Source organism: Anabrus simplex, chromosome 7, assembly GCF_040414725.1.
Source record: "Anabrus simplex isolate iqAnaSimp1 chromosome 7, ASM4041472v1, whole genome shotgun sequence".
NCBI lineage: Eukaryota > Metazoa > Arthropoda > Insecta > Orthoptera > Tettigoniidae > Anabrus > Anabrus simplex.
Window position 1 is genome coordinate 164,024,343 of NC_090271.1, and position 17,411 is coordinate 164,041,753.

At 40.2% G+C, this 17,411-nt stretch overlaps 1 protein-coding gene across 1 annotated transcript in view; it reads right to left on the reverse strand.

The window, feature by feature from the left end:
• Positions 1-17,411, reverse strand: part of Kaz (Katazuke) — a 127,750-nt gene that overhangs the window by 101,900 nt on the left and 8,439 nt on the right. Inside the window, exon 3 of the mRNA XM_067151425.2 lies at positions 3,309-3,549. Within this exon, the coding sequence (XP_067007526.1) occupies positions 3,309-3,549 (241 nt within the window). The remainder of the gene's footprint in view (positions 1-3,308; positions 3,550-17,411) is intronic.

Below are 17,411 nucleotides of genomic sequence, written 5' to 3' on the forward strand. Positions count from 1 at the left end.
CGGTCCTGGGTTCAAAGTCTTGTCATACGGTGGTCTTAGAGCCGATAGCAGAGTGGTCAAAAGATATGGAAAAACACATTTGTTCTTTTCACGGACTTACAGTCCGAGGAAGATTGGGAGTAATACAGAACCTAGTTTCTTTAATATCTCCAAGTGATTTTAATTTAAGTAGTGATCTGGTAGCCACATTTATGAAAAAGAGGATATATACTCTTATAAATTTTTTAAACAAACGTGAGGCAAAAGGGAAAAGTGAAAGCAAACGTGTCAACGTTATGGAGGTGAAAGTTAAGAAGATAAAGAAAATTGACGAAACATATCAATTAAGGTAAGATTCACTTTATCATAATAGAACTCTGTTTGTTCTTTTGTTCGCTTGCTTATTTGTCATATTTAATGCTCAGTTTTGTTTAACTCAGAATACTTTACTGGATTTCAGTAACGTAGTGTGGCCACTAAAATCCTATTAGCGATGGATTAATTGATGTTTGTTGTTTAAAGGGGTCTAACATCAAGGTCATCGGCCCCTAATGGTACGAAATGAGACAAAATGATATGACAACTTAAAAGTCCAAAATCCTCCACTGACCAGAATTCAAAATGCGAGGACGAAGAATGAATGGATGGACGGATATTAATTTAAAACGATCAGTGGATCCGATCCACAGTGCCTCACATGCACAGATGATGGCACAAACCAATATTATTACTGACCAAGGGACTGCTTCTATAGCACGATGCTGAATCGATTATGCTTATAGTCGAAACGGGTCCAAAATCCAGGTCATCAGCCCCTCATAACGGTATTTATCGCTAGTAGAGTAGAACCATGCTATGCGTAATGTTGCGGTGCTAATCAAAAGTAGCGAAGACTCGCAGTATTCCACACATTATGGTACCATTCACAGGTAGTGTAATGAGCACATGTAACACAGACCTATGGTGTTTCACACATTGCGGCGCTATTTGCAGACAACGCAAACCTATGGCGTTCCTCACGTAAGTGGACTAACCACTGGGACTCGTACTATCCCGTGGAATTTCTCACATAGTGGGAACTGAGCATAAGTAAGGCAGAACCATGGTGTCGCTCGTATACGGGTACGAATCACAGGTACTGTAGGACCCACATCCTGATTCACACACTGTCACTACTAATCACAACCTAACATAGTGGTACTACGCGCAAATAAATGCAACCCATGGTGTTCCCTGTGTGATGGTACTAATTACAAGTAGTTTCATGGTTCTAATTGGATCATCCCTTGGTCACTCCTTTTAGTTGCCTCTTACGACAGGCAGGGGATACCATGGGTGAATTCTTTGTCTGCCTCTCCCACCCATAGGGGGTGTGTGTTTGGTCTGTGGGAGGTATTTTATTCCCCTTAAGTCCGCCGGCAAGCCGGTTAGGCCGGTTAGGACCCCCCTGTTCGCCACGTGGGAGTATCACCTCTCCCCCTGCTACACCAACATAGCAGTTTCATGCAATCCTATTAGCAATAACCACTGTCTTGTGACACAATTCTCTCTTGTATTGTACATTGTGTTCGTTATCTACTATTTACAAAGTCAGTTTGAGCAGGTATAGGGGACACACAAACTAATAATAATTGTTAGGTTAAAACATATCGCAATCACTGAATTCCTTTGGAAAGCGCTCCAGCGATCAGAGAGCAGATATCTGTGCGATGTGTCTTGATCACAAATGAAATCATTTTTGGAAGGCAATTGCAGAGTTCAGAGGCAATACAAGGCAGACCAGTATGGAGTAAATTTTAAGATCCAACAGGTACGAAAGGTCAGTCAATTATATAAAAAGGTCTTGGGGACAATATTGTAGGGTATATATGGCATTCTCCCTGCGTTAACTCCTGAGCCAACACCAATACAGCCATAAAAAAGAAAACCTACAACCTGTTTTCCAGTCAATGACCGGGTCAGGGATGGAATGAATGAAGCCCGCATCTAGCAGCAACGATAGGAATTGTGCCGGCTGCCGAAGTCTGTCACACTCCTCTGGGGCAATGATTAATGACTGACAGATGAAATGAAATGATAGTGGAGAGTGTTGCTGGAAAGAAAGCTGACACGAAAAAAAAAACCCACAGTACCCAGAGAAAAACCTGTCCCGCCTCCACTTTGTCCAGCACGAATCTCACATGGAGTGACCGGGATTTGAACAACGGAAACCAACGGTGAGAGGCAGACGCGCTGCCACCTGAGCCACGGAGGCTTCACCAATACAGCCATAGAGTAGTGTTCATATCTATACTGCCCACTGAAAAGTCTCCTGCGTGTTCAACATTTCAGTTCATATAAAGTTATAGTGGTAGTCAGCACAAGTAAAATGAAGGAGAACATTATAGTAATTCCTTTCCTGGATACTACATACAGGTTTAACTACATTTTGTTGATAAAAGGTGCACTTCTGTGCTTTTAGAATGTAAAACTGCAACTTTTGCTACAAACAGCTTATGTGTTGCTTATCACCTTTCAAACATAAGCAAAGTATGCAAGTTTATTTGCAAAGACCATACTGAACAAATGTGTTAAATAGTAAGACAAGAAATATATATTTGAAAATTAAGTTTCTAGAAGGAATCCTAATTTAATTTCACCAATATTCACAACCTTACAAAGGGACTTGCAGTTGTGTCTCAACAATACACTACCTGCCAGCATCTTGGAAAAAATGTGGCAATCCAACAGAGAATTCCACTGTAACACTGAGGCAAAATATTTGCAATTTCACAAATGAAAAGGCCTGAAAAGCGTGGATACTTTTATTTTAGGAAATATATTATTCTGAAAGACCATTGCATGGGGTTAAATATACAAAGTTTGATGTTGATACTTCTGCATATGAGCCCATTCAGTTTTTGGGTCACGAAGTGTACATTTAAAATAATGCCACACAGGAGTGTGAGACAGGATTTTTACAAATAGGTTAACAGCTTAATTTGCCTCACATTTTAATTATGTGCAAAAATGTCTACACGTTATGCACATTATTTTAGACTTCTATCAAATTCTGAACTTAGCTGACAAAGTGTTCTGTAATGAATTAACAGACTGTAAACTCAGGGGAGATAAATGTGGATAAACAGAGCCTCCTGTGATTTTACACAAGAATTCACACAATAATGTGTGCTGTTAAGGATCAAGGTTCTTCAAGTCAATGGCGATTCAATTACCTCTCAACAGAGGTGGACCCAAACATCCATAGCCACATTATATATGAACAAGCTGTCATTATGGTACGCATCCCTTCTAAGCTGTAAACTACCATATACTGACAGAAAATATACCTATATTGGTGAGATCCCTGAGGTCTGAACGGTGAGCGAGTCGGGTTGCAGCACCATAATATCCTCGACGCAAGAAATATTCCACAAGCATCCGATCGAGACGTCTCCTTCGCCACAAATTTACTGCACCAGATGACGTAGAGGAATTAGGACCATTTGTTCCAGTATGTTCACGTAAATGTTCCAACCGCCTCTTGCAAACGTAAGCTGCTTCAAGTTCTTCGGAAATGCTTTCTTCAGCCTGTAATGTTAGGATTCATTAAATGAGAGGGGCGGGGGGAGAGAGAGACCTGAAGGCAGGAACTGGTTACTAATCTTGGAGCCCAGCAAACAAGAATATTTCAAATGTAAACTAACATTTTAAAGAATGTATGTTGCTATGTTCAACTAATCCAATAAACAGGATGACATTGGATATGTTGGGAAATAAACATTCAGGTAGGAAACATAGGAGTTCTTCATACATACTAAATGATATACAGCAAGAGCAGGAAGGGTTGTTCATCAGGAGAACTGTAACACCCAACTAGGTAATATAAAGAATGAACAAGTGCAAATTAAATCTTGCAACATGTCCTGCATTCCTAAACTTTTACTACCTGTATTGAACTTTACATTTTTCTCTTTCCACTTTTCCTCTGTTTATCAGGGTTTCTTCTTATCCTATACTTTCTGAGTACATTATCTCATTCTGAGCATTCTCCTGGTATTGTTCCCACCTGTTTGTAAAAACAATCATTCTTGCTACTTACACGTCTGTTACTTCCAACTTCTAAATAAGATATACTGAGTCCATCCAGTTTTTACTCTCATACAGCAAAGTCAGTTGGTTCATGTCTCCACGAAGCTTCTTGAGGTTTTATATTTTTTCGCTACCACGTTAATCGCTATCAACTTTCCTTCCCTTTTCAGTTTTAATACATTATGTTACCCTTAATCAAAATATGAAGTTTTTACTTGCGTTTGAGGATTTGTTTCTTCTTCATTTTAATACTTCTTTTGAAGTTGCTTTAGATGCAATGTCCTTGTTCATGACTCATACTTTACTATCTCACCTGGCTGCTTGGCAAGCTTGTCTTGCTCAGGTTATAATCATTCTTGCTACTTACACTGTTTCTCACTGGTTATTTCTTGTCACATCACACCATTTCATCTAAATTTATTTAAAGATAAGAATTTCATTATGTTCTGTATTGAACTGAGTTCACAATTAAATTGAAAGAAGTTATATAATGGTTTAACCTTTTCAATACAAGTAGAATTAGAAAAGTAACGTTACATTACTAGCTGATTATAAGCAGTACCGGTTTTGACCACTGTTCCGGGTCATCCTCAGCCTGTTACCTAAAATATGAAAGAACAATGCACAGGAATATAACAGGTGATGTAAAAGTTTTCCACTAGTTGTAGTTCATGAAGTATTATAACACTTTTGGCGGTGCTGAAACCCAGGAACCACAGATACACCTTTAGATATCAAACTAATTTGAATTGTAACGGTTTTAGCTTTACTTTTGTAACTATGGGTCACGTCCCAGCCTTGTACTGGTGTAATGCAGTCTGTACCTGCTCCAGAGATTCCTGCCATTACGATGCCATTGGGCGAGAAGTTGATACGTGCTCGTGCTGCATACAAAGGTCAGCTAAATCTCTTTTGTAAATTTCTATCTACCTGGACGGATGAATCCGGTAACACTGATAACTTAATGCAAAGGTTTAAAAATTATAAGGCTGCATATAGTCGTTATGACGAAACTGAGACTAACATTGAAATCCAATCTCTCGATCAGGCTAGTGGAGGTAGGTAACATATTTCAAGCTGTGCAAATAATTTGGTGAGTTCATCAGGCACAAAAACTAGAAGAAATGACCAATTCTACTCTTAATCTCTTGAAGAAATCTTAAGAAAATTCTGTTCAGGTATGTTTGCCCAAAAATTCAATTGCTCCATTTTGATGGAAGTGAGGAGAAGTGGGACATAGTTTTTGAGTTGTTTGATTCTTTACTGAACCAGAATGAATTTCTACCAATGATACAAAAATTCCCCTACTTTCAGCAGTTCAAGGGCCAGCTTCCAAGCTCATTGAAACTAAGTTTAACAAGTGAAAATTACCCCACAGTTCTAAATTTATTAAAGGAAGGATATGATAATCCTCATCTGAAAGTTCAGTGTCACATGCAAGACTTGTTCAATCTTGTTCAATTACCAACACTTAGGGCGTTATTAGACACTATAGAATTGTATGTAAGGGCTTTAGCCAACTTAAATGAACCAGTTCAATCCTGGGATACTTCTTCGATGAATTTAATATCTTCTAAATTTGATCGAAGCACGCTTCAAATTTGGAAAATCAAAATTTCAAATCAAAAAGTAGTAATTTACAATGCTTTTGTTCAGTTCATGAAGAAAAGATACCAGATTCTTTCAACTGTTACTTCTCAAATAAATAACTGCAATAGTGGTTTAGATGGCTTAGATGGCAGCGCGTCGGCCTATCACCGCTGGATACCGTGGTTCAAATCCCGGTCACTCAATGTGAGATTTGTGCTGGACAAAGCGGAGGTGGGACAGGTTTTCTCCGGGTACTCCGGTTTTCCCTGTCATCTTTCTTTCCAGTAACACTCTCCATTCTCATTTCATAGCATCTATCAGCCATTAATAAATCACTTTGGGAGTGGCGACCCCATCGTACTAACAGCCTATATCTGCTTCATTCATTACATCCCTGACCCAGTCAATGACCGGAAAACAGGTTGTAGGTTTTCATTTTCAGTGGTTCAGTCAATAAGTCTCAATCTACTAGTAAATGCGTGAAATTAAACTCCAAAACTTTTCCTAAAACGCAAGCTTTCACTATTCAATCACAAATCCTGAAATGTTTGTGTCAAGACAAGCATCCTCCGTATTTTTGTTCTAAATTTAAGGCACTATCAGTAGATGATAAGCGAAAAACCCTTCAAGAACGTGAGCCTTGCTTTAACTGCTTATACGGAAATCATCTTCTAAATGATTGCGGTTCTACTCGTCTGTGTGCACATTGTGGTGCAAAACATCATTCTCTAATACACAGAGTTAATGTTCAAAAAGCTGCTAGTGCTCCTAATGAAAGTAGCACTCAACCTGTAAGTGCCCAAACTTTCACTCGAAGTGCATAATCCATTAGAAGTTCTCAATTATTAATGTTGTTAAAGTGTGAAATTCACAAGTATAGTGGATTTCAGCTAGGTGTTTTTCAGATAATGCTGCCATGCATGATTTTATAAGCTTAATAAATTAAGGTTACAAAAAAATCTCTACCACTATAGAAGTTACTGGTATCAACAATAATAAGAATTATTCCTGTAGTTTCCTTAGAAGCTGTCTTAACACTAGAACAGCGGAAGGGGTCAAAATGACACCTACATTCAATCTTCCTATAATAATGTGCATACTACTACATTGTTTCCCTACAAATATCTTTACTGTTCATAGTTTTTTTTTGCTTTACGTCGCACCAACACAGATATGTCTTATGGCGACGATAGGATAGGAAAGGCTTAGGAATTGGAAGGAAGCGGCCGTGGCCTTAATTAAGGTACAGTCCCGGCATTTGCCTGGTGTGAAAATGGGAAACCACGGAAAACCATCTTCAGGGCTGATGACGACAGTGGGGCTCGAACCCACTATCTCCCGATTACTGGATACTGGCCGCACTTAAGCGACTGCAGCTATCGAGCTTGGTCTGTTCATAGTTTCTTGTCCTGTTTACAGTGATGTTTGGCACCCAGCAAAATATTTACATTTTCATAGACTTTTGATATGGCATACATATACTGGACAGCAGAAGGGTTCATTTTGACACCTGCACAATTCCTTATTACAACGCAGAAGTATGCATTGCCAGGCAACAGTATGTACCCAGCCTGGATTATCAGTAACATTTTTCTTTTACTGACAAATTAGTGTTTCAGATTTTTTTTGGAAGTTGCTTTAGGTCGCACAGACAGAGATAGGTCTTATGGCGACGATGGGGTAGGAAGGGGCTTGGAGTGGGAAGGAAGCGGCCGTGGCCTTAAGGTACAGCCCCAGCATTTGCCTGATGTGAAAATGGGAAACCGCGGAAAACCATCTTCAGGGCTGTCGGCAGTGGGGTTCGAACCCACTATCTCCCGAATACTGGATATTGGTTGCACTTAAGCGACTGCAGACATCGAGCTCAGTAAATTAGTGTACCAGTTAGCGGGATTATTGTATTAATCCCATAATTTAGAAAGTGTTCTTTTTACAGGCATTTGTTACGATTGTCTCTTTACTGAAGAGGTGTCTCGTATGCTAGAAAATTCAAATGTTGAATTTGAAAGTGAACTATCTGATTCAGATGACAATTTTTTGCTAGTGACAAACATGACTAGTGAGGACGAAGATTATAAAGAGACAGAGGATGAGTTATCAGCAGGAGAAGTCCAAAGTGCTAATCTGCCTCCAACTGGCCTCAAATGTCTCAATTTCAGTTTGGTGTTTCATCAGTGAAAATCATCGCTCGAGATGGAACCGAGTGGGAGGACTTGGATTCGAACCCTTCATTTAGAAGGCTGGGCTGCAGTGAACGTTCTGAAAGAGTAGGGAGGTCTACAACATAAGCTTACCGAGTTGACGACTGTCATCAGTGCCTTTCGTCTTCTCCTCTTTGATGGATCTATGCTTCGTCTAATAAGAAAACAGAATCAATCGCTCAGAAAGAACACAAGAAAACGGACTGGATGTATCACTCGAGGAGTTGAGTCTATGATGCCCATCATGTATATCAGGGTTGGTCTGTGTTCAAAAGGTGTGTGTGTGGATCTATGGTCGCCTTTTTGTAGACACCAATCCATGAAGGGCACAATATCAAGCTATAGATTTCGAGAGCTTCTCAGATTCATCCAATCAACAAGAAATCAACCTGAGCCGAGCACCTGCCAGCTAAAATGTTCGCTCTTGTCCCTGAAATCTGGGACATATTTGTGGAACATAGCCTCATTGTTACTGCCTAACCATTTCGTAACAGACTGGGAACCAGACAGTGCACCTTGATTTTGCACCAAGAAGAACAAGAACATCCTTCTTAGCACACAGCACGCTCCAATAACAATGAGCACAGAACGAAAGAAGAAGCCAGAAACTAAGTTCTACAATGGCATGAATACAGGTTAGATTTGGTCTAAGAAATGTCTCAAATATACCACCAAGGGTGCTTGCAGAAGGTGGCCAAGGTATGTCTTTCACAACATCCTAGACCTGATAGCTATTGGTACTTGGGTCATTTACAAGTAAGTAACAGGTAGGAATATAAAGCAGAAGTAGTTCATCCTTCATCTGGCAAGTGACCTAACAAGAGGAACAAGCAAGTGAAAGAAGAACAGGAGGTTGTAGGACCATGCCTATCTGAAAAGCAGTAGTAGTTCAAAGTTGGTCTGTGTAAGCGCAGTAAGTCTAGCGATGCCTGAAGCAAGTGCCTTAAAGCAGTGTGCGAAAAATGTGCAGGAAAATTAGTTGTGTGTGCAAAATGTGTTTAGACTATTTTCAATTTCCTTAAAGTATTTCTGATAATGTATAATTGTTTCAATATGGACGACTGACTAACAAAAGGTGTTCAATTGGTTAATTTTGTGAAAACTCCATAGAGAAATGGAAACACGACGCAGTTTGTGATTATTCATGTGACCATCAATAATATAAAAGGTCCATACACGAGTCAGGTCTTTGTGTGTAAAATAAATTTGTGGAAACACAGTAGAAGAAAATACATCTCTTACCGAGTTATATATGAACATTTCCAAGTATTTCTTATGATGGGTCAAAATAACCCTTTACTTCTGTTCTAGGAATGTAAGATTCTCAGCTGTTCTAGTGTTAAAGATTCAACAGAAGGGAATTTTTATTTTAATCTGAATTGTTTAGCTATTGGTATTATAGGCAGTAACACACCTTCTGCCTCATTTGACATGAGAGATTTGATGATCCCTCCATATGTCAAATTAGCAGACCCTGGTTTCTTTGAAAGTTCTGTGGTTGATCTCACAAGTGCCAACATTTTTTAGAAGGTACTTCTAACAAAAAAAATTCTCTTTTGCTGGGTGTTTTTGCACATCAAACCAAGCTTGGCTGGATTCTTGCAGGATGCCTTCCTAAAAATGTTGTGTAATCTAAATCTCAATGTCATTTTGTCAACGCCCATTTTTTGGAGCAATTTTGGGCCTTAGGAAATGGTACTTCAGTAATTTCCAACTACACACCAGAGGAACACCAGAGGCAGCCCCACCCAGGGAGTGGCACCCCTGTCTGTTGAGCCCCAGAGCACAATCACCCAGTGTGTAGCATCTGGTAAAGGTTCCAGCTCAGGGTTACGACCAAGACCTCAACAGAATCTACTGTTGAGAAGATGGACTTTGGAACGGTGGAGACTGCAGAAGACGCAGCCCAGTAGTCGGGGAATAGTATTAGTACACTATTCATCATCAGCATTTACTTCCCATGTTAGGAGTGGCTGCAAGGGCATCTGTTCCCCATGTAAGGGGCAGCCTGAATAATTACTGGCAGTAGCTCTAAAATACCTTTTGGAGTGGAGACCCCATCCAGCAGTTATTATGAGGGAGGGAATAATAAATGCTGTGACCCTGAATGGCAAATCAGAGGAGTTGATTGATTTTATGGAGAAAGAGACTGTTACAATGATGGGACTGAGTGAGGTGAAGTGGAGGGAAAATGAGTGAAGGAGTAGAGGGTATACCCTATACTGGAGCAGAGGACGTGATGCAAAGAATGGATTAGGAGTGATTGTTAACAAAAATCTTTGATGAAAATATGGATAGAGTAGACTACATTAGTACGACTGAGGATGGAAGGAGTGAAAAATTTCAACCAAGTTTATGCATCCTAAACTGAAAACGGTGAGGAAAATATAGAGGAATTCTTGGAGACACTCGATGAAGAAATCATCGATGCAGAAGTGAAAAGTCATGGGAGACCTTAACGCACAGGTTGGAAATGACAATTGGTTAAGAAGAAGCGATTGGTCCATTTGAAAAAGAACAACAACAAAAACAACAACACCAAGGGAGATAAGTTGATTGATTCTTGTGAGAGAAATGGAATGACTGTGGGTAACACTTGGTTTAGAAAGAATAGCAGAAAGATCACTAGATATGGCTGGATTGAAAGGACACCATTTTTTTTTACGACACAGATAGGTCTTATGGCGATGATGAGACAGGGAAGGGGTAGGAGTGGGAAGGAAGCAGCTGTGGCCTTAATTAAGGTACAGCCCCATCATCTGCCTGGTGTGAAAATGGGAAACCACAGAAAACCATCTTCAGGGCTGCCGACAGTGGGGTTCGAACCCACTCTCTCCCAAATACTGGATACTGGTCGCGCTTAAGTGACTGCAGCCATCGAGCTCGGTAAGGATCAAACCAGTGATTGATAACTTTTTGGTCGAGAAAATGAATCTGAAACAGTTAATGGATGTAACAGCACTACGAAGCGAGGCATTTGATGGAGACCACAGAGTAGAGGTAACAAAACTGAAAGTACATAACAATGAGAGATTAAAAGAATTAAGAAAATAAAAGTATGGAAATTAAAAGATAAAAGAACTCAAGAGAAATTTACCCAATAACAAAAATAGAAAGTGTAGAAGAATGGACCAAATTTAAAAACATTTATAAGGTGTGTAGAGAAGATTTGTGGCAGAACTTGAGCGAGAGTGGAAGAAAAGGAGACACCTTGGTGGAATGAAAAGGTGAAAGAGGTTGTTAAACAAAATAAGAAAGCATGGTAGGAATGGAATAGAGATAGGAAAGAAGGAAGTAAGATTAAGTATCAGGAAATTTAAAGTGTAAAAAAGTGGTAAATGAGGAAAAGAACAATTTTGGGAGTGGTTCACACAAGAGGTGGAAGAGGATGTAAATGGTGGAAAAAAGATGAATGGACTGATAAAATATTAGAGAAAACAAAATATCTACACAAAACAAGTGAAGGAAGAGAGTGGAAATATAACAACAGACCCACGGGAGATAATGTTATTGGCTTTACATCCCACTAACTACTTTTATTGGTTTTGGAGACGCTGAGGTGCGAGGATTTAGTCCCGCAGGAGTTCTTTTACATGCCAGTAAAACTATTGACACGAGATTGACGTATTTGAGCATCTTCAAATACAACTGGACTGAGCCAGGATCGAACCTGTCAGGTTGGGGTCAGAAGGTCAGCGCCTCAACCGTCTGAGCCATTCAGCCCGGCCAGAGGAGATAAAGAATAGGTGGAAAGACTATTTTAATAAACTTCTGAATGTGAGAAATGATGCAGAAAGAGTGTAGTGGTAGATGAGGATGATCCAATAATGGAGAGTGATATTGCAATGGCAGAGGTGGAAATGGCTGTTAAATGATAACAGAAAACAGGAATAGCACCAGGGATGGACGAGATATGTGTGGAAATGATAAAGACAGCAGGACCTATTGGTCTACATTGGTTATATAGACTAAGATGTATATGGAGGAGAAAAAGCAAGTACCTGACGACTGGTGTAAAGGAGTAATACAACCAGTATTTAAGAAAGGTGACAGGAAGGTATGTGACAATTATTGAGAAATTATACTGTTGTCACAAGAAGCCAAAATATTGGAGAGAAAAATGAGGAGGATGAGAAGAAGGGTAGAAAGAAATTTAGAAGAGCAGTATGGATTTCGACAGGGCTGGTCAACGATAAACCCTACATTTACTATGAGGTTACTGAAAGATAAACAGTGGGAATATGGAAACAATCTGATGATGGTATTTCTTGATCTACAGAAGGTATAAAATTGTGTTAATAGAGAAAAGACATGGGGAAACCCTGGAAAGAAAAGGATGTGGAAGGCAATCAAGGAAACTAGTGAAAGCAATGTATAGTAATTGTTTCAGTTGTGTCCAGACTCGAGTGGGGAGAACAAACTGGTTTATAAACCAAACTGGTCTAAGACACCGAAGTTTAATGTCCCCACTTATGTTTATAATGGTAATGGATAAAATTCTAAAGAAAACAAATGCAAGATATGGAGGGGATATGAAGAGATTGTTTTTTGTTTTTTTACAAGTTGTTTTACGTCGTACCGACATAGATAAATCTTACGGCAACAATGGGATGAGAAAGCGCTAGGAGTGGGAAGGAAGCAGCTGTGGCCTTAAGGTACAGCCTGGTGTGAAAATGGGAAACCAGGAAAAACAATCTTCAGGGCTGCCGACAGTGGGGTTCGAACCCAGTATCTTCCAGATGCAAGCTCAGAGTTGTGCGCCCCTAACCGCCGGTCCTAACGAGTGCGGTGACGGATCTTCAGTATATATTGATTGTTACCTCGTCCAATCATAGCTTCTGTACTCTTAACATAAACCAGCTGCATTATTGAAACTGTTCGTACAATTGAAAATACCGTTCTTCGTTTGTGAGGAAGTAGAATCTTCATTTAATTTGTCTTAAAAAATAAAGGAACCACTTTGGTACTACGCCCTTAACCGCATGGCCAACTCGGCCAGTAATGTTGTTTACAGATTACATAGTTATCTGGGGAGTCAACAATTCAGAAGTACAAATCCAACTAGAGGCATTAAATGACAATATTGAGAAATATGGTATGAAAATTAATGTGGAGAAGAAAAAAAACAGCAAGAGGAGAAAGAGAAGGAATCGTTAGTATCAGGGGACAAAACCTTGAGGTTGTTGAATTCTTCAAATATTTGGGAAGTGAAATAACGCAAGATCAGCCGAAGGGTACAAGCAGGAAATTTGTTCTACCAGAATGTAAGGAACCTGGTGTGAAATGGAGAAGTTCCAATGAAATGTACAGAGAAAATGTACAAGATGTAATATATCCCTGTATTAATGTATGCATCAGAGACGGACTTTGACGGAAAGATATGAGAGTAAAATTCAGGCCAGTGAGATGAAGTTCCTGAGGAGTACAGTAAGGATTTTTTGATTATACAGACCACTATCTGATCTGTAGTGAAATAAGTATCTCCAGGCCTAGGATAGAGAAAGTGAAAACGAATAAGGGTAGAACATCTCCAGGACGAGGAAATTAGACAGAAATACATGGATATGATTATTGAGAAGTTCCAAAATGTGGACAGTAAGGAGGTTCAAGACAGAAACGGAATGGGTGGCATTCAGTACAAGGAAATTTTTCAGTGGTGTCGCAAACAACTGAGCTGACGGGCAGGAGTAAAATGTTGGTGAAATTTTGCTTGGGTAGTGGAAAGGATGGTAAATAAACTCCACTGTCATAAAGCAGCAGGAATAAATGAAATTGGACCTGAAATGTTGAATTATAGTGGGAAGGCAGGGATGAAATGGTTGCATGGAGTAGTAAGATTAGCATGGAGTGTTGGTAAGGTACCTTCAGATTGGACAAAAGCAGTAACTGCACCTATCTATAAGCTGGGGAACAGGAAGGATTGCGACAATTATCAAGGTATCTCACTGATTAGTATACCAGGCAAATTATTCACTGGCATCTTGGAAGGGAGGGTGCAATCAGTAGTTGAAATGAAGGAGGATCAGATTTTCAGTATGTGCCAGGTAAATGAAAAATGCTACAAGAGGAATAGACAGTTGTGTTAAACTTTAGTCTTAATGAAGTTTGAACTTTTGTTGTCATTTGACACCTGTCACATGTTACAAACAACAAGATGATGAGATCTTATAATTTTACAGACTCTTATCCTCAAAGGATAACAAACTTTTAGCCCGATCTCATGTTTTAAACTTCAAATATCTATGACCTAATCATTAGTTCTTAAGATTGATTCACAAGTCATTCTTCAAGATTTTAGACATACAAAATGTTTGTAAATATTTGAGAGCAAACTTATTCTGCCATAATTTTAAATGAATGTATTTTTATCAACCTTTCCACTTTTAAGTTCTAGTTAATAAGGCATGCTACCAATGACTCTGCCTTCTATGATATTAGTAAAATAAGTTTAAGATTGTAAAATGTACAAATAGTTTTTAAGTCATTAGTTGTCAACATAAACCAACTTTTGAGATTTTAGATTGCTGATGATACTCCATAAGGGAGCGAAACATGTCCCGCTTATAACTTTATATTAATGGCGAAACTCTAAATGTAATAACATTTTAATGTATTGAATAGGTGGTTTATAATACAACACTGTTTATTGTAATTAAACAGACTTTCAATACGGATTAAAACATAAGGTTAGTTACTTGTAACCAACTGTATTTGACAAAGAAATGCTAAAAGTATTAAAATTTACCTATGATGACAGTAACATTTACAGTAAGATACATAGGTGGAAAACTAGAAAAGCAGCTGGAATTGATAAGATTTCTGGGGATATACTTAAGACAATGGGTTGTGATATAGTACCGTATCTGAAGTGCTATTTGATTGTTTGCACGAAAGGCTATACCAAAAATATGGAGAGTTGCTATAGCAGCCCAGCCCTGTGCATAAAGGAAATGCTGATAGACATAAAGCTGAAAATTACAGGCCAGTCAGTTTGACATGCACTGCATGTAAACTCTGGGAAAGCATTCTTTCTAATTATATTAGACATGTTTGTGAAATCAGACATGCCCTAATGACCTCATGAATGTAAGGCCCTATCTGTAAGATATGTAAATGCTACTAGATGTAGTTTAATAATGTAATTTATTTAAGGAGATTGAGTTTTATTTATTTATTTATTTATTTTATTTAAGGTTTTTAAATATACATATAAAAAGGTCCCTAGATTTAGTTTGAACTTGGTTATTATTTTAGGAAATTAGTGTCATTTACTTAAGGTGTATTTGTAGTATATTATGTTTTATTGAATCATCTTTAATTGGGAAAATAACCTGTTGATGATAAATAAATCTATTCTATTAATAACTGGTTCGATAGAAGGCAGTTTGGGTTTAAGACAGGTTATTCCACTGAAGCTCAACTTGTAGGATTCCAGCAAGATATAGCAGATATCTTGGATTCAGGAAGTCAAATGGACTGTATAGTGATTGATCTATCTACGGCATTTGACAGGGTGGATCATCGGAGACTACTGGCAAAAATGAGTGCAATTGGACTAGACAAAAGAGTGACTGACTGGGTTGCTATATTTCTAGAAAATAGATCTCAGAGAATTAGAGTAGGCACAGCTTTATCTGACCCTGTAATAATTAAGAGGGGAATTCCTCACAGCAGTACTATTGGAACTTTATGTTTTCACATATATATATTGTAATGGTTATAGCGTCTGCCATGCCAACTGGCTATGGGCCCACCCCTTACGCTTCAACCACGCCAATCACAAGCAGCGCTTAAGTGCTAGGCCAGCTCCACTCGCTTCCGCTCGTGGTCCCGTAGCAGAGGAGTATGGAAATGACTCCACGATTAATCTGGAGTCTTCAATCTCGCGATGTTCCTGGATTCATCGAGCATCCGGAAGATTCTAGAAGGGCCAGTGCAGGTATATAAGAGAGGAACGACCTGCCTGGAGTCAGTGAGAGTTAGACTGAGTTAGAAGTTGGTGTGGTTCAGTCGTGAGCAACTGCCAGTGTAGTGAAGTACGTGAACTGCCGTGATTATCGGACTATTGTGTTATAGTGCGGACTGTCGGCGAAGGAGAGAACGTGTAGCCGTGCGACGCGGGACCTTGTGTGTGAGTATATAACTGTGCAGTGTGAGAACAAGTGAGAAACGAAGTGTGTGTTATGAGCAAAAGTTGTGTGTAGTCTTGTGTAGTTTAGTGCGTAGCTAATAAATCTTAGTATTGAAGCTACCAGTATAATGTTAATTGATCCTACTACCCCGCCAACCCGTTACAACTGGTGTCAGAATCGGGATCGACTGGTAGCAGTAATTTTGTAGCTAGGAATTTCTAGTGAATCGTAAAATGGATAGCGAACAGTTTCAGGCTCTACTCAATAAGTTCACCGAACTCTCATCCAAACAGGACGAAATCAAGGGCGAACTGACACTGGAATTAAATGAACTTAAGGGTGGACAAGGTAAATTAGAACAGGAAATTCGCTCTCTCGAAAGAAAATTAAAGAGTGACATTATGCAGGACGTACAGGAACTGGTTGAAAAACAGATCAAAGAAATACTGCAGGTTGTGGAGTCAGGGGTTCGAGACCTGAAAGAAGAAGTAAGTGCCCTGCGTATGAGAGCGACAGCCATGGAGACTCGTGCTAGGGCGACCCGCAGCGACAGCGGCTCTAGCGCCGGGAAAGTAAAACCCCCGCGCTTCGATGGGGCAACATTTTGGCGGACCTTCCGGGCCAAATTCAAGAGCGTGTGTGGGCACAATGGTTGGACATCGGAGGAAAGGGCTGTGTACCTAAACGCCGGACTGCAAGGACCAGCAGCGGAAGTACTACACAGCTTTTAACCGGGTGCCACTTACGACGAGATCATTAGAGCGCTCGACAGCCGATACGGTAACCACCAGCTGGCAGCCGTCTACCGAGTCCAACTGAGGAAGAGAACCCAGCGCGCTAATGAGACGTTGCAAGAATTCGCGCAAGATGTGGAGCAGCTAGCCCATAAGGCTCTGGATGGGCTGCCTCAGGACCACATTCAGCGGGAGGCAGCATGTACATTCATTGATGGGCTCCGCGACGCTGAGATCCGTCAAAACTGATGCTCAGCGGGGAGCATGACCTCGGAGAGGCACTGACGTTAGCCCTGAGGGTGGAGGCAGTGAAGGGAACAGCGGCACCGTCACCAAGAATACGAGCCATGAGAAGCGAGGATGCACCGGAGACCTGCGCTGTTACAGGAGAACGACGCTACGGGCATACGAGGCGACTGTCGACGTGGGATGACGTGTATTGTGGCTCAGCAAACAAGAGGTAATGCTGCGACGCCCAGGGACGCAACCTCGAGTAGCGCGCTCAACATTGGCCAGCGACGAAGTTATACCAGCCAACAGCGAGGTGATCATTACGGCACGGTTAGAGGAACCCATACAAGGAGACAGCATGCTCATGGAACCCGGTTCACCGACCACCGATGAAGGACTCTACCTGGCCAGGACGCTTGTTCCGGCACGAAGAGCTTCGTGCCAGTACGAATATTGAATTCGACATCGTGGGA